The sequence below is a fragment of the Phlebotomus papatasi genome, chromosome 2, assembly GCF_024763615.1.
Source record: "Phlebotomus papatasi isolate M1 chromosome 2, Ppap_2.1, whole genome shotgun sequence".
Classification (NCBI taxonomy): domain Eukaryota; kingdom Metazoa; phylum Arthropoda; class Insecta; order Diptera; family Psychodidae; genus Phlebotomus; species Phlebotomus papatasi.
Window position 1 is genome coordinate 8,942,590 of NC_077223.1, and position 22,882 is coordinate 8,965,471.

General features: G+C 32.7%; 1 protein-coding gene and 1 long non-coding RNA gene across 7 annotated transcripts in view; one reads left to right on the forward strand and one right to left on the reverse strand.

Annotated features, from left to right (window-relative positions):
- The window catches only part of LOC129803650 (uncharacterized protein ZK1073.1), a 70,911-nt gene that overhangs the window by 29,734 nt on the left and 18,295 nt on the right, over positions 1-22,882 (forward strand). For 4 of the 6 annotated variants that reach the window (XM_055850364.1, XM_055850365.1, XM_055850366.1 and 1 more), the window contains exon 2: positions 22,197-22,247. In XM_055850364.1, the coding sequence (XP_055706339.1) occupies positions 22,197-22,247 (51 nt within the window). Of the gene's footprint in view, positions 1-4,192; positions 4,459-22,196; positions 22,248-22,882 lie in introns of those variants that run through there. The other 2 variants (XM_055850367.1, XM_055850369.1) reach the window with 1 other exon arrangement.
- Positions 4,136-22,882, reverse strand: part of LOC129803652 (uncharacterized) — a 33,891-nt gene continuing 15,144 nt past the window's right edge. Inside the window, exon 3 of the long non-coding RNA XR_008751878.1 lies at positions 4,136-4,200. This is a non-coding gene — a long non-coding RNA (uncharacterized LOC129803652). The remainder of the gene's footprint in view (positions 4,201-22,882) is intronic.

Sequence of the window (22,882 nt, forward strand, 5' to 3'; positions counted from 1 at the left end):
GATTTAAATTATACTGTTTCAGACTAAAGATATGCCCAGTTCCCGAAGGTCTCAAATTCCGGAATAGCAAGCTATTTTAGTAGTTTTTCAAAATATTCTTAATCATTTGACCTTAATATCCAATACTAAACCAAAAATTTTCATAAAAATCTTACTTATTCTTCCTTCAGAAATATGCGAAAAAATCGTATATTAATATAGCCACACGGCTCAAAATAGCCCCAACTCCCCCTACTGACTGAGCTACCGAAAGCAAAAGGAATAACTAAAGAAGCACGTACATGACGGTAGATGAACCTGTTTGACTGTCTACTAATCTCTAATATGTTTCTTTTTCATTGTTTAAAGTAAACAATTACCATAAAATGTGTCAAAATTTTTTTGTGAGTATATATCCTGTCGTTTCTTTTAAGTTCTTTCAACTTTCCAATTTAAACTAATTTATAAATTAACAAAATTTTTTTTAATTATTTATAATGGCTTTTATATGCGTATATTGACCCACTATTTATCTCCCAAATGATATAACTTCAAAATACAATAGGATCAAAAGAAGTTAGCTGTACGTGTTTTACCACTTTGAGTTACCATTCGAAATGTGTCAAGAAACTTTTGGCCGATGAAAATAATCCATTTTGGGAAAACAATTAATTTTTTATATGGAAGAAAATGAGTTAATTGTTTTTTATTACGTAAATAATATCAATGGATTACAGACAACAGGCAACTCGTACGTAGATTTATCAGGAAACTTATGGCCGACATTGTATCTCAAGGAAGATGAACGGATTCTTCTTTTGTAAGGAACGATACTTTTACTGAGAATTTATAAACACTGCCTACAGTCAAGTGTGCTAATCCAGGCGCTTCGCTATCTGGATCGTTTATGACTAATCCACTTAAAATAATATTTTTATATTTATTTCCGTAATATAGTCACTACAGTAACATAATATAACTGTTCAAGTTTGAGAAAAAGCAAAAATAATATTTTTATCCATTAAATAAGTGAGTGTAATCGACTAGTTTAATCTTGTACCAGCTGGGTTCTTCACTAAAAATTTTCCAGTAGTAATATTTTCGCTAATGACAGCTGGTTGATTGAAAACATTTATTGTTTTTTCCTTGTGAAAAAAGTATTTTAAATCCAAAGGTTTAATTAAAAGTGAATTAGCGAAAAGGCGACCCAGTTAGTGCATGCTGACTTATTTCAGTATTATCATTATTTTATAAATTTTCTTTAATATTTTTGATAATTTTTTTTTATATTATGTTTCTGAATGAAACAGTGAATAATTCTATATTTTTAGAAGAAGTAAAAAAGAATTTCATCAGTACAAAAACAAGCGTTTAAGTAGCACTCTTCGGAAAACGATCCAGTTACCCCACCTTACTACAGTAAACTCTCACTCAATCGTCTCTTTTTCAATCGGGCGAAAAATTTTGTTGACAATTTTCACGTTTAATTATGAAGCTAATTCGCTCAAATTCGCTGTAGTTCTTCATATTTTATCATAATTCTTTATAATAATTGAGTGCTTTTTGTGGAATTTACAAAGGCTTTGATGCCCAAATCTATCGATAAACCGGATGACATTTTGCCCCATATTCCCAATTGAGAGAAAGTCTATCCGTCAAATAATTTCGTCAGATATCTTTAAGATTTCTGCAGAAAATATCTACACCTCTGCCGAAAATCTGCCGAGAAATCTGTAGATATTCCTACGAATTTTATTTGGGCTTGGGACAAAATTCGTCAGAAATTTTTGCAGATTTTCTGATGAATCCTGGTGCATACTCTGACGAATTTCTATAGATATTTTGCCGATTTTCTGCAGATTTTTCTACATTCCAGACTTTCCAGACAGCTGTGTCAGAAAAGATGGAATATTTTTCACTGAAGTTTGCAAAATTCAATAGAGTTATTCTTCGTAATATCACAGTGTTTATATAAAATGAAGAATTCTGCGATGCCGTGTTCTAAGTAGAGAATAGTGAAGTGAAAACTTTAAACAGAGTGTCGACCTAAATTTCGTGTTTTTGTATCATTTCATTGGCAATTTTTAAGAAATTAGTATTTTTGTCTTGAATCTTTTTACTCATCTAAAATGTTTAATCTGTAATGCTTGTTAAGCAGAGCATACCATTTTCTTTATAACTTCTACAGTTTCTTGATAAATTGACAATATTTTTTGAGACAATGGAGACTATGCAGATTTCTTATGCAGAAATTCTGCCGAGAATCTGCAGATTTTCGCAAGAATTTCTGCCGAAAATCTACAGATTTTGTGGCAGAAATTCTGCCGAAAATCTACAGAATTTCTCTAAATGTACTAGAATATACCGTTACAATTCAAAAAACCTCCGAGTAAAATCGGCAGGTACAGTGCTGTCTCGCTATATGCACAGTTTGGGTACTTTTTTTGACAGTTCTCTCTCTGAATATGCACAACTTTTTTTGAAATTCCCAACGGTTTTTTTTTCTTTCTTTTAATAAATTATCATTTTTTTATTGTTCTAGAATTTCCCGTGTTATTTTAAATATAATATGAAATAGAAAAAATAAAATTAAGAAAATTAAAAACAAGAAAAATTAGTTACGAAGAAAATAATTTTCTTTATTACTTTGTCAAAATGTAAACAAATTGATTTTGAATGCAACCGACACAAAAGCTGTGCATATAGAGAGTGTGCATATAGAGAGACAGCACTGTAGAGCAATGATTTGACGGGTACTGTATATGCACGTGAGGGCGCTGTTTCCTCCCGCGAGTGGCGCTGCCAACTGTTCCCAATTATTCACAATCACGATTTTAATATGAAAACTTCGATTAAATTAAACAAAACTGTGAATAATGTTATTCTGAATATGATAAAGTAAAAAAAAAAACAACATAAAAGGCTTTCAGAGATTGAATATTGCGAATTTTGTGCTGTACCCTTTTATAATCTGATTACTTCCATTAGTCGCCTTCCCTACCAATCAATTTCTGATTTTCAGTGATTAAATATTTAATGATTTAAAATAGTAATCCCATTTGCAATTTCCGACTCTTCCATATACAAAGTATTTTGCATATAAATAAGTACATTTTAAATATTAACTCATCCAGGTAAATTGAGAGTAACTGATAGGTATATTAGATACAAATGGATCAATTCAATTAAACTAATGGGGATATATATTTCACATTGAACCACAAGACTTTTCACGATGTAATTGATAATTGTTTTAAGGGGTTGAGGGGGGGATGAGATGAAGTGAATTGGAAAATGTACGGGTATTATTTATTTTTCATTCCGTCTCACAGGAATTCTATTTCCTATATTATGTATACCAGGCCACTTTTCTCAATCATCTCCATCACTTGATGTAGGTCAAAGGAAAACATCCATTGGGCGGGAAATTGTTAAAGACTTATTGGAGAGTACGGTGAGAAGGTTCAAAAACCTTCTTAAACGGTTTTTGTGCAAGAGAGAGAGAAAAAATGACATTTTTTTTTCTCATGAATTGAAAATCGATTTTCCATTATCTAATTGTAATATTGGTAATAATTTATTAAGGAAGAGTGTCACCCTCTTGGAGTTCATTTTGGGAATGAATTTTTCTGTTTTTTTTTTGTGGTTTGTATCATTGGAAATTTCCTTCTGCATGCCCCTTCTTTATTAAATATTTGTTATATATAGGGTGGAAAATGGAAAATCATGAGGGTGGAGTCACTTTTCCATTTTGTCGTGACAATCAACACTCGAAGAGGACTTTTTTCTATCATATATAGTAGTTTTGAAACAATATTTACCATAACGGTATGGGTGGATGAATGAAGAAAGGAGGCTCTTCGAGTAAGAAAAGCTCCAAGATACGCAAAAAGCTCGTTGATGCTGGAGAGGTTTCTCTCAATATGCAACACCCTGTAATTGCCTGGGAGAGTCCCAGAGAGCAGTGAGAATTTTTGGAGAATGAAGAGAGAGAGTTAGAGTATTGTAAGCATTTAGAGAAATGGCCAAAGACGATTCATAGAGCTTTTATGTTTTCAGTTGGCTGAGATCAGCCGTGTGAGAACCTCCGTGGTCCAGCATCAGCGATCAGAAATCTTTAAGAAAAAAATTAATTTTAATCACTTACCTTCAGGCAATTTCAAAATAATTATCTGGAAAGTGTTTTTAATCTTCATCAAATCCCTAAAGTCCCTTGGAACCCTGCAAAAGAAATAAAAAAGGAACAGAGTGAAAAGAAAAGTTCTAGCAGAAAAGGTGTTTTCAAGAAGGAAAAGCTTAATTGGTGTCTCAGTAAAAAAAAAACCACAATATTTCTGTTTTTGGGAGGGAAAAGAGTATTTGAGTGTGAATTTTACCAGGTGTTGTTAATTCGTGTTCTCTGCCATCAATTCAACCGATAAGCAAGCTAAGATGACGGAGAACAAAGATAAGAATCCTGATGGAAGCTCTCGTACTCGGGTATGTCAATAATATGAGGAGACAAGGCAGAAAACATTTCATATTGAGTGCTTTTTCTTCTGTGTCAATTGGAATAAATCCATATCTCGAATTTCCCACCATCCCCCAAAAAAAAAACGACAAAGAAAAAAAGTGATCCTGCCACAAAGTAGGGAAAATTGTGGGAAAATCCTCAAGAGTATCCTGACCAAGTTTTTTTTTTGGGGTTTGAGTGGGTGGTTTCAGAATGTAAACATACACACTATAAACTCGCGCGTGTGTACCACCGCAGAATATTACGTAATATCCGCTTTGTCCTTTTCCTTGCCAATCCCCAATCCACCCACAAGACTCTCCTCAATCCCCAAAACCCTCAATTGCGCTCCTCCCGCCGCACAGAAATATGATTCTCAGAATATATACCAGATCTCTTGTGAATTTCTGTGCCTTCTCATGTGAATTTCAAATGTTCCAGACCGTGATTAATTGATTTCAAAACTATGCTTCTCCCTTCGGAACATATAAGCATTACAATGTTAGAGATTTTTCATCAGATTCTCACATATGAAACATTCATAACTTAAGACACATTCAGTGACACAAATACCAAGTTATTTCAAAACGGAAAGTTGATAGAAACAATATGTTTCAATTTGCAAAACTCATGTTAGTTTGCAAAAGTTTTTATAAAAAAAAACTAAACAGAATTTTACGTCTAAAAATATTGGAACATATGGATTATATACTTTATCCATATGCTTTGCAAAAAAAGCATCTAGGAAATTTACCTGATGGAAATTATTTAAGAAAATAAACTACCGTCGTTGCGGGTGACTTTGCACGTTTTTTCGCTGTTTTTCAACTTTGCTCTCTAAAAGTGGATAGTTAAAGTAAAGGGAGGGGGGTTTTTGAGTAAAATTATTTGTATTCAGTTGTTAATGAATGGATTTTGTGCCACTAGCATTAATTTTATAAAATTTTACTATGTTTAAAAAAATCAAGAAAAAAGGCTTGCACGTGGGATAAGGTGCGGGTGACTTTGCACTTTTTAATAAATACTAAAAAAATCAACAATTTCTGATAATAAACGACAATGAAGATCTTTACATCTAAGGGTAATATGCACGAGATCTACAAGATGACATGATCGCCATCTTGATTTGACGTTTCTGTCCGCCATTTTGAATAACTGTCAAAACCTAAAACTGGTCCGATTGAGTTGAAATTTTAGTATGTTATAGCTGATGTCAAGATCTTTTCAGAACGTACCTATGTCCCAGTCTACGTCAAGTATTTACCTAGATACAGAGGCTCAAATTTTAAAATTTTGAAATCATCATTTTTTGGCGATCTTTATTTACTAATCCTTAATTTTAAAATCTAAATGAAATGCCTCAGTAACCATTAAAAATGGTTGAGGCTTTTATTTTATATATTTATTTACTCTTACATAATTAAAAAAAATAAATGAAAAGTGCATTTATTATTTTTTTTATTTTTTCATTTTTTCATTTTTGCAAAAACAGTTTTTCAGGTCTTCAAATAATATGCTGTTATAAAGAAAAACATTACTTTTCTTTTTGTTTGTTATTTAGATCTCATCGCCTAACGATAGTACTGTCTTTTTTGTGATGATTTCGATAAAAGAAGCTCTCCGTAGTTCTGTATTCATGAAAATGTCAAAATTTTGAACTTGGAGCTCCTGTATCCAGGCAATCGCTTGACCTAGGTCGGATGTTATATATGTTCTGAAAAGGTTTTGACATCAGCTATAACATACTAAAATTTCAGCTCAATCGGACCAGTTTTAGGTTTTGACAGTTATTCAAAATGGCGGACAGAAACGTCAAACCAAGATGGCGACCACACCATCTTGTAGATCTCGGTCACTTTATCTTAAATTATCAAAAAATTGGATAATTTTTAGCCAAATACTTTTATAATATAGCTTTAGAAAGACCATTACATGCAATTTTATAACATAAATCATGCGTTCTTAGAAAGATAATAGGGAAAAAAAATATTTTAATAAAAATAATCAACAAAATCGAAGTGGATTATTCTAGCCAGATAAATTTAGAATAGATTTGGGCAATTTACTACTCTGAAATCGATTTTGAAATTGCACCTTCAGATAACTTTTTCACGGAGCCGTTTTTTGACAAAATACCTATATTAGCATTTCATTGACTATTACTGAAACCACAAGAATCCTTTTGAGGATCATTGTACCTTACTTGGTACTTAACATATCCCTATATACTTTGTCATGGTAGACCGGATCGGCGAAGACTGTCAATAAGTGCTAGAATTGTTCAAAGTCTCACGAACAGCAGAGTGCAAAGTCACCCGCAACGACGGTACCTAGGGAGAAGTAGGGCTACACTAAAGCTGGGGCTACATTGAAAACGCGATTTTTCGCATATCCCGGCTAACACATTAATTACTTATTAAGTACTTAATAAGTTCTTAATTCAATAACTTAATTTTAGAGAGTTGTAGAACAATCAACTACTTAAAAAATATATGAAAATGAGACAAACGTCAGCGCTTTGTGACGAGTAGTGAAACTAATATGGCATGACTCAGCCTTAAGACTATGTACTTAATTAAGGTCTTTGTTAAGGTCCTTAATTAAGTAGTTTGTATTAAGGACACGAAAAGTATTTTAACTAAGTACTTAATTAAGTACTTTCAACTAAGCGCTTTTCAAGGAGTTACCCTAATGCATATAAAACATGTATTTTTAATTCTTCATATTGTTTATTTCTGAAATAAAAGTCAAAATTACATTTTTGCTTAATTGGCCTAATTGGCAAGATGAACATGTTGCTACCGCAGCTTTGTTATGTTGTCCGGCATAACACTCTTTCCCCAGTTGCAACTATTGCTGGATGGAACTCTTGTTGTCCTCAAATTTCTCCTGAGAAATGTTTAAGGTGCATCTGGAACAAAAAATCAAAGGAACGATCAAATAAAAAATTAATAATATTCAAGACTTTTTAAAAAGTAGACTCCCGAAACGTGAATTTATGGAACTCCGTGAAGTTATGCACTTCCGGCTCTCGGATTACGCGAGTGGGACTGGAGAGAGGATTCGGATTTGGTAATTTTGTGGGTAATTTACACTCCCAGATCACGCACTGAAGAGAGGATTTAATAAAAAATGGGTCAGTTATTGGAAATTTAAGCTACCGTATCGCAAGTTGAAAGCATAAAAGGAAAAATTTAATAGATTTTGGGATACTTGTGAACTTAGTAAGATTTCAGGATTACAAAGTATAGGGACTACGGGGAGAACCTTGAGTTATATGTACTTACCACATGAAAATGCAAAGAAGGATGTTAAGTTATTTAATTTCACTGAAATTCACTATTTCTAAATTTACGACTAAAAGAAAGAAAACTTTTGAGACACTTCACGTGCTTACTAACATTTTGTGGTTATGTTTTCTGAAATGTCATTTTTCTTATCTCTTTCTAACCAATGGTTAACATGTACCTATCGCATTCTCTATCCCAGTTTACACTTTTTGCCACCAGATGTCGCTACTTTCGTTCAAAAAAATCCTTAATTAAGTACTTAATAAGTACTTATTAACAACTTAATTTATGAACTTGGCTTAAGTTATTATTTAAGAGCATCGACAATGCCTTTAATTATAGCATTGTGCTAGTAACAGTTTACCTTGTGTTAGCCGGGATTTGTAAATGAAGCTTTACTTATACAGTAGACTCTCGCTAATTCGGCTCTTTTAAGATCGGGCTACTTTTTAATTCGGGCAGCGGTTACATTTGAAAAAAGTTTGTTGTCATTTTTCAAGTTTGATTATGATTATCAAATGAATCAAATATGCTCAAATTTGGCGTGGTTTGTCTCAGTTGTGATGTGATTTTGTATTTTTGAGGGATTTTCATGCAATTTACGTTATATATGAGTATGTAAACTCAATATCTATATGCACATGAATAAAAAATCGTTATATTTCAAAAAGTTTATCGCCCTAATTTCTGTCTAATTCGGCTGACATTTCGGCCCCATATGCCCGAATTTGAGAGAGTCTACTGTAAATGAATTTAGATCTATAATTTTAAATAGTAATAACATTAATGTCCACCTTCCTTTAAAAATATGCGAAAAATAGCATTTTCAATGTAGCCCAACCTCCCATTATCCATAATCGATTCAGAACTGGTTTAAACTTCCGGAAATTAAAAGTGAAAAGTGACTTAAAATAAATTAAATTAAAATATAAAATTGAACAGTAGGAGAGACCGGGGCAGAATTAGCCACGTATAGTATTAGATAATGGTATCTTATAGTTTGCCTTCGAAGAAATATTGAGGAAACCACTCTTCATTCTAAATATATACTTCCCTTCCTATTAATTGAAATATTTATCATTTGGTATTTATCATTATGAAAAATTTCATTTGGTGGCTAATTCTACCCCGGTCTGCCCTAATAGCTCTGCAGGGAAATTCTGTATCAGTATGACACAGTCATATAACAAATTTAAAATTTTTAAATGATTAATTCGGAAGAACTAGGGGAAGGCTTTGATATTTCGCACACAAAATTGATGTCCAAGTTCAGAGATTTTTTCTAACTACCATGCAAACCGTATCGATTTTCCAACTATGCCAAAAAAGTCTCTCACTTATAGGGTTAATAATCCCACCTCAGATAATCCCAGGAAATTCACAGACTTTCCTCTATAGAGGAAAATTAAAATTTAATGGCCATTTGTGCGAAAGTTCAATCAAATTTCCATCTTCGCACACGATTCACGGAAACACTGAGCACCCCATTTTTACCGTAAATTTTGCACCGAACACTAAAAGTTACACATGATTGTTTAAAAGGAACTCTAATCTATACTTGATTAAAGCTTACGTACAAGAAATAAATTGTTTTAGTATCACTTTTTCGGAACTTTTCTAAGATCATATCATTTCAAATACTGTATGATATATTACACATCAAAATTATAGTTTTAAACCCGTTTTTAATTTTTGCTCCTAAAAAAAGGGAAAATGAGATAGACCATCGGTTTTTTCAGGGAAGGTGTGATTTAAGACTAGCTATTAAAATATATAGCCATAGATAAGATTCATAAAGGAATATGGGAGAAATATGAAGTGTTTGAAGGTAGCGTATGTGCGAAACATCAAAGCCTTCCCCTAATCAAATAACTGATTTACGTTGGTTACCTAGAGCTTCATAGAGCTTTTTCCGATGGCTTACTAGCATACCTTTTACATCACGACAAATTCATAACGTCAAAATTCACATCGCTTTCTTTCTCAAAAGATTTGCATACGTCTATTCTACTCTTTCGCACTCTTCTTCTTCTTTTAAACATCACACCAAATTAAATTTAGTTCAATCCGATTTAGAGTCCGAAAGAGTGGGAAAGACTTATGCGAATCTTTTGAGAAAGAAAGCGAAGAGAATTTTGACTTTGTGGAATTTTCCTGAAAAGGTGTACCGGATTTGACCAGATGAGGAAATCTGTAATTTTATCTGTAATTTCTGACGTATTTGAAAGTTTTTATGTGGCGAATTTGTCAAACTATACCAATATGCGATTCATACACTAAGAGAAATCCGAAAAAGTTAAAATAACATTCCGGAAATGTTAATTTTACCCTGAATTATTGATCCGAAATCGGTGTAAATACTATGTTTTTTAGGTGTATTATGGGTTTAAGTTACCCTTTTTCATGTTAATTTTAAACCTAAAAATGTGTAAAATTAACATTAAAAAATGTTGATATATTTTTACACCTAAAAAATGTTAAAGTTACGAGGAAAAAAGTTAATCGCACCCTCTTTTTTTTCTCAGTTTATCTATCACTCAGAGCTTCAAGTACATCCTAACAATGGACATTTGTTGCTCATTGGTCCTTATCAATAATACCTTCCACTCGAGTTTTCACGAAAATTTGTCATATGACATTATCATTTGTTATAGAATTCCCTTGCAGTACAATAATTTAATTTTAATCAGTAAAAAATCTACAAGAAAAAGGGGTAGCAGAGCGTATTAATTTAACTTAGATGCTATAGGGGAGACAGGGGCAGCATTAGCTACGCATTGTATTAGACAGTGGGATATTATAGCCTGCCGTAGAAGGAATATAGAAGAAACCGGTGGCAGCCAAAATCCCGAAAAGGCCAAAATCCCGAAAAGGTCAAAATCCCGAACGCCAAAATCCCGAAAAGGCCAAAATCCCGAAAGCCAAAATCCCGAATGTTCAAAATCCCGAAAAGGCCAAAATCCCGAAAAGACCAAAATCCCGAAAGCCAAAATCCCGAAAGCCAAAATCCCGAAAAGGCCAAAATCCCGAAAGCCAAAATCCCGAACGCCAAAATCCCGAAAAGGCCAAAATCCCGAACGCTAAAATCCCGAAAAGGCCACAATCCCGAAAGCCAAAATCCCGAATGTTCAAAATCCTGAAAGGGATGAAATTATATGGAGGAAAATGTTTAGAATAATTTCCCAAGACACAGAAGATTTCCCTTTGCGTCCAGCAAGCGCAGGTCTAATCGTGGGAGTAGCTATGACACTTTTAAGAATACAGGATTTTGGCTTTCGGGATTTTGGCCCATTCGGGATTTTGGCTTTCGGGATTTTGGCTTTTGGAATTTTGACCGGGACCCGAAGAAACTACTACTTATTCGAAGAACACACATTCCTTCCTATTCATTGAAATATTTATTAACCTGTTATAATTTTTTTTTCGGAATTTTGGCTTCCGGAATTTGGCCCTTTCGGGATTTTGGCTCTTTCGGGTTTTTGGCGTTCGGGATTTTAGCTTTCGGGATTTCGGCTACCTCCTGATCATAATCACGTAATCATAATCACGTTAAGCCGTCTCTCGGCTTATGTCGTAAGTGATCTAGGGCATTACGGCGATTAGTTCACCCTATCGAATTCGAAAGTTATGATTCAACTAAATCCCATTGGTTATGTACATTTCTCTAAAAAGTCTAGCACCTATGCATCTGTATTTGTTGAGCAAACAATCAACACTGTAAATCACATGAGATCCTTGAGACAAGATGTGCTATTTCTTAATTCTGCAGCATTGTCTCTGTAAAGATTTTCCACCAAGAATTTCCATATTTCCGTGGTGGAAAAGTTAGGCAAACTTCTAAGTTCATGAGAAGTTTGAAGAAAGTTATTCAAAACTGATTGAGATTTGTTTAGTGCCGAAGAAATTAGTTTCATACTTGACATTGTTAAATTACTTAACGTGGATCTTAATTCTTTCATAAATCACTGAATTGAGGCTGAAGGGTCTGATTGAATGATGTTAATGTGGGATTAGTAAAGAAAAAGAATTCCTAAGATCGTAAATTGAACCAAAAGAAAATGAAAACACGCGATACTGAAGGAGAACATTGTGAAGAAATACGAAAGAATATTAATAAATTTCAAATTAATTGTTCAACAGGTTTTACCATCGACTTTTGCCCACTTCAGCCAATCTTAAGAACAAGGCGCGCATTTCCATTGAGTTGAGGAAAAAAAGGGAAACCATACAAAAAAAAAATAGAAGAAAAATGCTATGAAATCTACTCATTGTGTGCCTTACAAATATTATGTAAGTCAAAGGCAAGGCTAAGAGTCTCTTGAAAGCTTGAAAGTGAAGGTATCATCGATGTGGAGATATTCACGCGACGTCGTCAACCCCCATTCAAATAAAAAAAAGACCACCCCCGCGACTTTCCGCACAAACACGAGATAGATGCTATGGCATTGAGTTAGTAAATTATTTCCGACAAGTTAAAGAAAAAAATGTAGCATTTAGCAATTTCCCCGAGTAAATTGAATTTTCCACTCAACTATCTTATCACTTCACTTCTTCAGCTGTATACTCTTCATATGAAGATTTTCCACATGCGATTATCAAGCGGGATAAACACTTAGTTCTCTGACTTTCCATATCTTTGGCACACATTGAACCCTCTTAATTTACACAAAACCATTTCAGAACAAACTTTAAGTTTTGAAAACTTTACAGATCACTTGAAAACTTTTTACAACAATTTTGGTTTTATTCATATAAACTTAAGGAGTAAACATCGAAAGAAGAAATCTTCAAAAGTCTTATAAAAGATAGCAATTACTCGAGAAAAGCTCCCATTACAATTGTTGAAAAGCTCTTTTAGAGATAAAGTGTAATCAGTTACAAAATTTAAAGCGTAAACGCAAAGAATTGAACTTTTCAATACAATTATTCTTTTGCGAGATATCGTTAAAAAAAACTTTTTCTCTCTTCGATAAGGAATATGCACTATTTCAAAGCTCAGATATTCCACATAGGGTGGAATCACCACTTCTCGCCAGTGCCCAACTTTTCGTCACTTATATTAAAAGCGCTATTTTTTGGAATTTATGAAATAAATTAACCGCAAAGCTATTTGTATTTTTACTGCTGCTACATAGGGTGGTAAAGTGATATAAGTTGGACATAGTGTTACAAGTTAGACAATTCGCCGGTAGAAGTTGGAAATTTCCAATCCGACTGCATCTGACTTAATCGGTCGGTATAGTACTCGTAATTGATGTATCTTTTCAAAAAAATATTTTTAATTTGTTCGAATGCTTGTAACACGCCTTGAGGTCAAACGGTAAAATATATCGACTTCCGGTTCTCGACGACCCTCCCGTAAGTCGATATTATATGGGACAGTTTTTTTCGGTCGGATTGAAAAGTGATAAATACAGTACAAAATTTGTTTTTAAGCACAATGAACCAAATTATAAAACTAAAGCATTAAAAATATACAAATAAAAATGAAGTACTAAATTTATCAAGAAAACTTGTACTATTGTCCAACTTGTATTACTTTACCCTATAGAGTCGAAAACTAATAATTATTCGTTTTGAATTTACGATTTTGAGCAGAGAGCAATATTTTAAGCAAGTGCATCGAATCCAATATTTCTTACCAAATATTCTAAGTGTCATCAAATTTTTATCAAGCAAAATATACTTTTTAGATAAATAATTTGTCTATTGAGTAATTAATTACACTTGTGGAATAGATAAAATTTGTATTTATTTAATTAATGACGGAGCTTTTTGTAAAAGATTGAAAATGTTATTTACAACTCTCTCTTACTACGATAAAAGAAATAATATTTCGATGAATATTAAGTGAGATTCTTAACAATATCAACTACTATAATCCTACCAAAATTTCATGTTCTAAGATTGGGCTCAAACTTGGCCAAAAATGTGTTTCGCCATTTCCTGATCACGAATATATGGGTGGCTAAAAAACGTTCCCGGCCACTCTTTGGAGCTTAATAGCTCCTGAACTAAGAAAGATAGGGGAGGGTGGGGCAGTTTCACCCCTAAATTGCAAAATGGATTTTGGGACTATTTTACAAAAAGATTATGAACAGAAGTAAAACTTTGTATATTCTGTAAATTACAGTTGGGTTTAGGGTTCATAATAATAATAACAATAATCCTTTAATTTCATTAGTCTAATGTGGAGAAATTCATTTCACTTGAAAGGCAGAATGTGTGAAAGTCCCCCATTGCGGGGCAATTTCAAGATAAATATCAGGCAATTTTTGAGAAAGATAAAACGTGTTTATAGGAAACTTGCGATACTAGAATTGATTAAAATTACTATTTTGTAGTTTTCTAAGACTCTAAAACCTAAAAATATAATCCGATTAACTTTTTTTCGTCATAACTTTAACACTTTTCGGGTGTAAAAATATATCAACATTTTTTAATGTTAATTTTACACCTTTGGAGGGTAAAATCAACATGAAAAAGTGTAACTTTGACCCATAATACACCTAAAAAGGGTAATATTTACACCGATTTCGGATCAATACTGCAGGGTAAAATTAACATTATTGATCCGAAATCGGTGTAAATAATACCCTTTTTAGGTGTATTAGGGGTTAAAGTTATCCTTTTTTCATGTTAATTTTACCCATTTTACCCTTAAAAAGGTGTAAAATTAACATTAAAAAATGTTGATATATTTTTACACCTAAAAAGTGTTAATGTTATGAGGAAAAAATGTTAATCGCACCCTCTTTTTTTTCTCAGTGTGTAGTAAACCTTCACTGAGAGAAATCCGAAAAAGTTAAAATACCATTCCGGAAATGTTAATTTTACCCTGCAGTATTGATCCAAAATCGGTGTAAATATTATGCTTTTTAGGTGTATTAGGAGTTAAAGTTACCCTTTTTCATGTTAATTTCACCCTTAAAAAGGTGTAAAATTAATATTAAAAAATGTTGATATATTTTTACACCTAAAAACTGTTTTGAGAAAAAGCCAATCGCACCCTCTTTTTTTCTCAGTGTTATAAAGTCTCAAATTGAGCAATATATGATTCGATTTGACCCTTTTACTGTTACTAGTGAAGTTTGTGAATAGGTTTCCTGATTTATTATTAAGCAAACAAATAAATCAGATGGTATTTGGAAATATCACCTTATATTGATTGACTGTTTAAGTTTTTCCACATTCGTGAGACATTAGCCCTTAATTGCTTCTTGATACACAAATAAATACCTTTCGGAGACAAAAAGGACGAAATCTTAATATTTTATTTAATAATGTAACACGTTACGACCGAAATGTTATCTCTTTTCCTCCCAGAAGTCTCTATCTCCCACTTATGAAGTGTTCTAAGGACAAGGGATCAAGTTTAATGATGTCATTAATATTTAAACAGCAGATAATGGTGGAGCATTTTGCTATGTTCATCATAAAACATAGTGGTTTTTTTTAGAGGAAATGAGAAACATGAAATCCAATTTGCATGGTATATATCCCCAAAATCACATTCCCGGACACCGTATTAATTTCAACAGCATATAATGTGTGACAATATTATGTACTCTAGCATCATATGATCATTAATGCTAAATGATTTAAGTCTGAAAATGTTTGGCAAGTTATTTAGCTGAGATTTTTTGTCAGTTTTGTTGGATTGGAAAGACACTGGATATTACGTTCAACATCGTACACAATGTGGTGAAATTATTCCATATTTGCTAAAATTATTAGAACATCCTATTCGTCTGTTTTCTTATTCACTTCATTCTTTGGTGTTTGGCAGAAAAATGGAAAATTTTTTCTCTCGAGCATTGTGATGATAAAAATAACTCAACAAATAAACCGTAGAAAAAAAAAGAAATCTCATAATTGCGTTTTCTCACAGAAATTGACTGGATATTTTGGGTGAATTATTTTTCCAATTGTTACCAGTTTTCGCAGAGAGACCAAGAAAACCAAATATGAAATTAGATTTATGCGGTTTCAAATCAATTTATTCATTCAATTAGGGCTTCATGTCTCTTTTATTTCACCCACTTCATCTACAAAGCAAACATAAACAAAAAAAGTGATTTTTTTCTTTTTTCCCCAAAAAAAAAATACTCCATCTGGGTGCTTTTTATGCTTTTCACATATATACTCCCCCCCCGCTCCCCTAACGCACTTATGAGGTTCGCAGAGAGAAAAATCAACCCAGAAAGTTAACCTCTCAATGGAAAAAAGAAATATTTCCCAACACTTGTTCATCTGAATACAAATTAAGTGATCCCATTTTATGATTACATAAAATGGGAAAGTGGATAAATTTCTTGGCAATTTTTACCCAAACACATTTACATTTTTCCCTTGATGACGCCACCAATTTGGGAAATTCTCTCGTTAATAGACGCAGAAAAGGGTTGTTGCCTTTTTTTTTAAACTCTTCCACTCTTTATAGCTTTAAGTAAATTTACGTTTTTTTTCCTTTATTTTATTTTTTCTTTCTTTTCAAATTAGCATTTACACTGAGTGAGAGAAATCCGGAAATGATAATTTTACATGATAATTTTAAAACATTCCGGAAATGATAATTTTACCCTGCATTATTGATCCAAAATCGGTGTAAATATTACCTTTTTTAGGTGTATTAGGGGTTAAATTAACCCTTTTTCATGTTAATTTTACCCTTAAAATGTGTAAAATTAACATTAAAAAATGTTGATATATTTTTACACCCAAAAAGTGTTAATGACGAAAAAAAGTTAATTGCAGCCTCTTTTTTTCTCAGTGTAGGAAAATCACGTTCAAAAACATTTTACATGACATGGCTCTTAACGAATATTTGAAATTTCAAAATTGTTTATCTGCACTTGTATTTTTTCAGCTGATTTTTCAAGACGGTAGAAAAGTTACGATCATTAAGGATATGTCTTTCTATTTGCACTAAAACTCGAACATCACGTGCAGGAAAATGTTGACGCGAATTTTTTTTAGTATAAGATAACAAGATGCAAAATATGCCATAGTAGTAAAGGATGGAAAAGATAATTTTATTTTTTATTATTTGATTTTTATCCTCACTCTTTCTGCTCACATCAATTGGGATTATTTTCCTTGGAGTTGATAGAATAGGGGAAACTGGGGCAAAGTCACAAAACGGATATTTTATTTTTTTTACAATCTACCCGAGCACCAGAAATTTCTAATTAGCGCACTTTTGTAGGAAATTTTCCGCTCTACAACTTTGTGAAAGTAATTTTCCTCTATTTTGTAAGTAAATACGTTTATCGAGCCAATTTCTAAAAAGTAATTTTGTGACCATTCTCGAAAATGCTGGGGCAAGTAGTACCAGCCATGGGATATTATCACAATTTTATTTGCTTTATTATGGGCTTCCGGAAATTAAAAAAAAGTACCTAGATAACATATTTTCATAGGAAATTTATTCCTCTAGACCTTTGTAAAACACCCTTTTCTCTATCTGAAAGAGAAAAACTCTAAAACACACAAAAGACTGCAAATCGTTTGACCAATGCAAAAAATAAGCGGCGACACATAGCATTGACGTTTCTTTTCGCCGTGAAACATTGAAAACTGCTTCGGTTTTTCTTACGTTATGCTCTATACCTTTTGTTACTTTTTACCCCAAGTGGCCATTTTTAAAAAAAGGATTTCTGGAGAAAAGAACTTTTGCGAAATTCTAAAATAGATAGCGGATTTGTATTCAAAGAATCCAAATTATTTAGAAAACATTCACCAGTGCATAAATTTGGAAAATAAATAGGTAAAAATTGATATCTGCTGTAAGGAAATATTTCAAAAATATGGCTAAAAATTTTTAATATTATTAAATTTCTAAATTCCTTGTTCGGACTCTAAGAAACTTATGACACTGAAGAAGTTCTATGGAGGGTATCTATAGAAAAAATTTAAGTCACTATATTTTTTTATCTGGGAAGATATTGAATTTTGAAATTTTCGACTTGTGACTTTTTGCCCCAGTCTCCCCTACCTTTATTGAGATTGGAAATCAAAGGGACAGATAATCCTAACCGGCTTATGTAAGTGAGATTTTTAACGTGAGCTAACTTGGACGCCATTCAGTTATCTTGAATCAAATTTGTGAAATTACACAAATTTTGTATTTAAACCAAAATATCAAAGATTTGGATGGAGTGACAGAAAAGTGATATATTGGTGAAATGTAGACCAGAATGTGTAGTCTGAGCGGAATATGATGCATGGACGAAATATAGATATAAGTGTCCTTTACAATCAACAATACAACAAAAGACCGGTTAAGCAGGTGTCGAGATAATTGAGGTTATGTGTTATGAAAGTCGATTTTTCGACTGTGGCGCTTCTAGCGCTAGCTCTACGACATTCAATTGTTTTAGAAAGTTGTTGTGCTTTGCGAGACCTTTAATTTGCGCCCTCCCTCATCAAAATCGATTAAATAGAACCAGAGATATGGTGATTTTAATTTAGTAAACTTTGACCCCTCAAATCTCCGGTTCTGTTTTTTTAACCACAGCGAACCCACGCCGCTTTTTGTAAACTTCATAGCCTAGAATACAACTTTTGAACTTTCGTTTTAAAGTGCTCATCGAGAAGAAATCAAAAACCCAAAATTTAGCTCAAACGGTTAATTAGAGCAGGAGATAGAGGCCAATCAATTTTCTAACTTTGTCCTCTTATAATTCGAGTCAGAGGTTATCGGTCGACTTAAGTGTTTTTTATTTGATAGGTATAATCTGCGGCTACAACATACTAAAATTTCAGCCCGATACACAAAGGCATTTTTGTGTTATTAAACATAGAAAATTGAAAAATCTTCTTTTTAAAAATAGCGCCCCTAGCGATGGTTTTATAAATTTTCTAATTTTTGCAATAAAATGTAGAGATTTGTAATAACCGTTTAGCCCAGTTCCCGAAGGTCTCAGAATCCTAAATGGCAACCAATTTTATTGCTTTTTCAGAATCTATTAGATCATTTGTCCTTTACAATCCAATCCTAACTTAAATTTTCCAAAAAGATCTTGGCTGATAAAAAATTATAACCGTTAATTCATATAGCTAAGCCTTATGTCTGAAGCCCGTATGACTTATTCCAAAGATATCTCCTGCAGATATGCAATTTTTCTGTGACACTGAAGTGAATTCGCAGACAATTTTTGGGTGCCGAAAAATTCTTTCAAAGCGGAACTCCCTGTATCTTAGTCAATAAACCAAATGGGTTAAATTAGTAATTATTTCGCAAGTCATAAACAAATTGTTGCAGCAGTTAAATAAACAGAACACTGATTTGAGATGATGCCTCCTAAAACCAGTCACAGGCGGATTTAATTGTGAGTGTGCACTTGAATGTTTAAAAGGCATTTTTTCCATTGATCCCAATGCAAAGAGGGAATTGTGGGGAATGTCAAAATAAATTAACGGCGAGGATTGATGTGAAAGTTGTTTATCTACCATCATCGATTGATTGTAGCACAGCAAAAGAGCATAAATATATGTGACAGAGTGTTTGGTAATCAATTAATTGATAGCCGAGTAAGAGATGACAAATACAGGGTAAAAGTGGGAAATTTGTAGGGTAGGATAATTAATGAAACCCCACAAAATAGCATCAAATTCATTCCTATAATTTTCTTTTTGCCAATCATGATTCTTGTAACTCTAATTATTGTCATTCATCACCATTTCTATAGCACCCATAAAAAGCAGCAAAAGATGGAATTGTGATAGAAGCAATTGGCACGGAAGTTCATTTGCAAAAATATATCAAGAAATTGACAAGAAGAATTTTATTCAGAGGCCAATTTTCTCATGATTTTTGCAATATAACAAAAAAAAGAGGAAAATTCATTGTAAATGAGGAATTACACCTTCAAATCCTCCAAAATACACATTCATTTCTATATTTACATGGCACAGGGATATAAAACCAAAAATTACGACTAGGACAGGCTCTCTTTTATGCGAGAGAGATAAAAAGGGTCAAGTTATTTATTTAAGGAAGCAGAGGGAAATTTAGATTCAGACTTTTCCAACCATAAAGCACATTTTCTCTCTACATTCCCATCTATATTAATAAATTTGACTCAATGAATTTTCACACAATATTCGTCCTGGCAAGTTTTTGCCTCCCTTTATCCATTGGCAAGGACATACATAAGCATCCCATCAAACTTTTGCTCCCATTAACGTCCATTTGTTCGCAGTATATCGCTCAAGCATATTGGCATAAATAACGCCATTGGACATAAAAGAGCGAAAGGGAGAAAAGTTGAAGAAGAATAATTCAGGAAATTCAGGGTGTGAATAGAGTAAATCTAAATTTTGATTTATTAGTTTAGGATGGGTTAAGAATTTTAGATGGATTACTTGTTGATGGAACAATACTTTTAGGAATTTTATTTTGGAATAAATGTACGACATTTATTCCTTAAGAAAATCTTGAAATTTTCAACCGAACTGCATTGGACTTTACCGATCATGAATCGGTAAAGTACCCGTAAAGCGGTCTTCAGACTAGAGGTTTAGCCTAGTTCCCCAATTTAATTGCTTTTTGAGAACCTATGACCTAAGTCGATATCTTCATTAGTTTGTCCAGAAAATGAGATAGAAGGATTTCTGTCATTTTTTTCTATGCGTGTAAAATGTTAAAATTCTTGCAAAAGTCGATGAATAAAAAAAAGTAAGATGTCCAAAAAAAAAGTTTCTTCCACAAATTATACCCTTTGAGTTCGTCTAACAAACAGTCCTTGTGCGATAATCGTGGGTCACTCCTGGTCCCAGCAGTAGATGGCCAAAAAAGACGTTGCAAAAAGTATCTTCTTCGACATAAATGGTTCTGGATGACCATGGTTTACTCATAGAAGATTATATATATCAGATTCTGAAAGCTAATGAACCAAGCTTTCCAACAATAGTTCACCCATCCAATTATGTTCATCAGGAGCTGAGATATACCACTCCAAACTTTCGACCTCTTCTACTGACAGAATATATGAACTCATCTAATATATTGAATATCACATGAAAATAATTTAAAACAGCTAAAAATAATATTTTGTATCACAATTTGATCACTTTCATTGAAAATCAACTGCAATAATGCCCAAAATAGAAAAAATCTATCTCACTCGATTGAAGTCCACCAGAGGCGCATAGAGCAAATGGTAAAAATTTGACAGTTCAATATGGGAATTTCCATCCGAAATTCCCATCCGGAATAAAAAATTTCGTGGAAATTCCGTCTGTTTACACGGTACATCTCGTTTGTAGAGATGATGCTCCTATTTTTCTCCAAGCATTTAGTCATCACAAAAGCTAAAACTTCAGAAAATTTCGAGAAGAAAACACCTATCCAAAGTAACATGTATTAACTCATTGGGGAATCTCTGAGAAAATCACCCATTTTTCACACGAAAAACGTAACTCACAGGGCAAATTTCACTTCAGGTTAAATGTACAAATAACCATTAACGTAAATCAACACAATATTTAATGAATATTTAATAATATCATTTAAAAAGATCCGAGGAAAGATTGTTTTCACCACAGGTAAAACACTGAATTTTCAACAAAGCAATTTTAACTCAAATCATATTCAAAATTCAGCGAATTTAGTGTTAAAATCTTCCAAAAAGAACAAATATTTAAATAGAATTCATCATTCATCAAATATTGGAATAAAAATCCATAGCTTTAATCAATTTATTTTTAGTGTCCAATATTACCCTCAAAGTGTCCAGAATTAGAAATTGTCCAAAATTATGAGCACTTCCCCTATTACGTCTTTTTCCAGTTATACAGGACCACAATTGTAGTTAGGAAAAAAACTAAGCTTGTAGGAAAATGGAGAAAATAATCCTACTCAAAGTCGAAAGGAGCATGAGTCAATTTAGTAACACATGTTTCAATTTATCTCTCAATTTAGGAACATACTTTATATGGAAATTTTAATGTAGTTTAAAAACTAAACTAAAACTGTTGTAGCGTTCAAAGTAACATATATTTTCCCATTTCCACGCTGATAATGCAAAAACTACTAATACGAGTTTTCTGAAAACTTTGCAAACTTCGAAAAATCCACCACAAAATTCACTATGTTTTGAAATAATTGGAGCAAGAGTGTATGATTATGTCGGAAAACATTGAAGAACTTTTTGATGTATCAAATTAATTTGTTAAAATGTTCATCATTCAAATAATGTACAACGCAGTAATGCATTTCTATTATGTTGTTCATGTTAAAATTCGAATTATCTAAAATGATTATAATTGTCTGCTTCAATAATTCGCGTGTTCACCATTCACATGAAATATCTTTTGTATCATTTTTACTATTCATCTTTTCAATTTTAGTGTTCATAATACATTTTTTTTCTTTTTTTGATGGTGGGTAATAAAAATTGCTAATAGAGACCATTTCTTTTTTATTGCAGAGATATGTCGTCAATACAGATAGAAGTGGAGAAATTCATGTCACAGTACAGGTAAGAATGTCTTCTTTTTTTCATGAAGTTAAAAATGCTAAAATCAATTAAATTTCTGTGGACATTTTTTTTGTTGGAAGAATGAATAGGACGAACGAGAGATAAAAAGCACATATTTCCGCTTGTCAAATAGTCCATTTCTATCATCTCATGCCAAAATCTAATAGAAAATTGAGGGTCGGAACCTTTTCCTTGGGAAAATTTATTGAATTTCTCTCTGAACCAATCCCTTAAAGAATTTTTCTTTTAGCAGCATAAAATGCCTTTACTCCCAATTCCTTTTTTTTACGTGTTTTTTTGTATAGAAAAAAGTCAAAGCAGAAATGACATCATTAGAAAAAATTATTTTGACCTCCACTTTTGCCATCATATCCGGAAAATACTCATCATCAATATTTTATGCTATTTTTTTTCTTTCTGGATTTTCTCTCCTATTTGCCACATTTTCCAACGTCTGAGAAATCTCGCATTCATTTATCAGACAACCCATCCAGAGAACATCTTCTTTTCGCGGAGAAAATGCACTGGATCGTGAAGGCAAGGAAATAACTGTGAAATATATCACGGAAAAGCACGCAAACAGCTCAAGTTTTGGAAAATTCCACACAAACTTTTTTTTTCCCTCCCCCATGGAC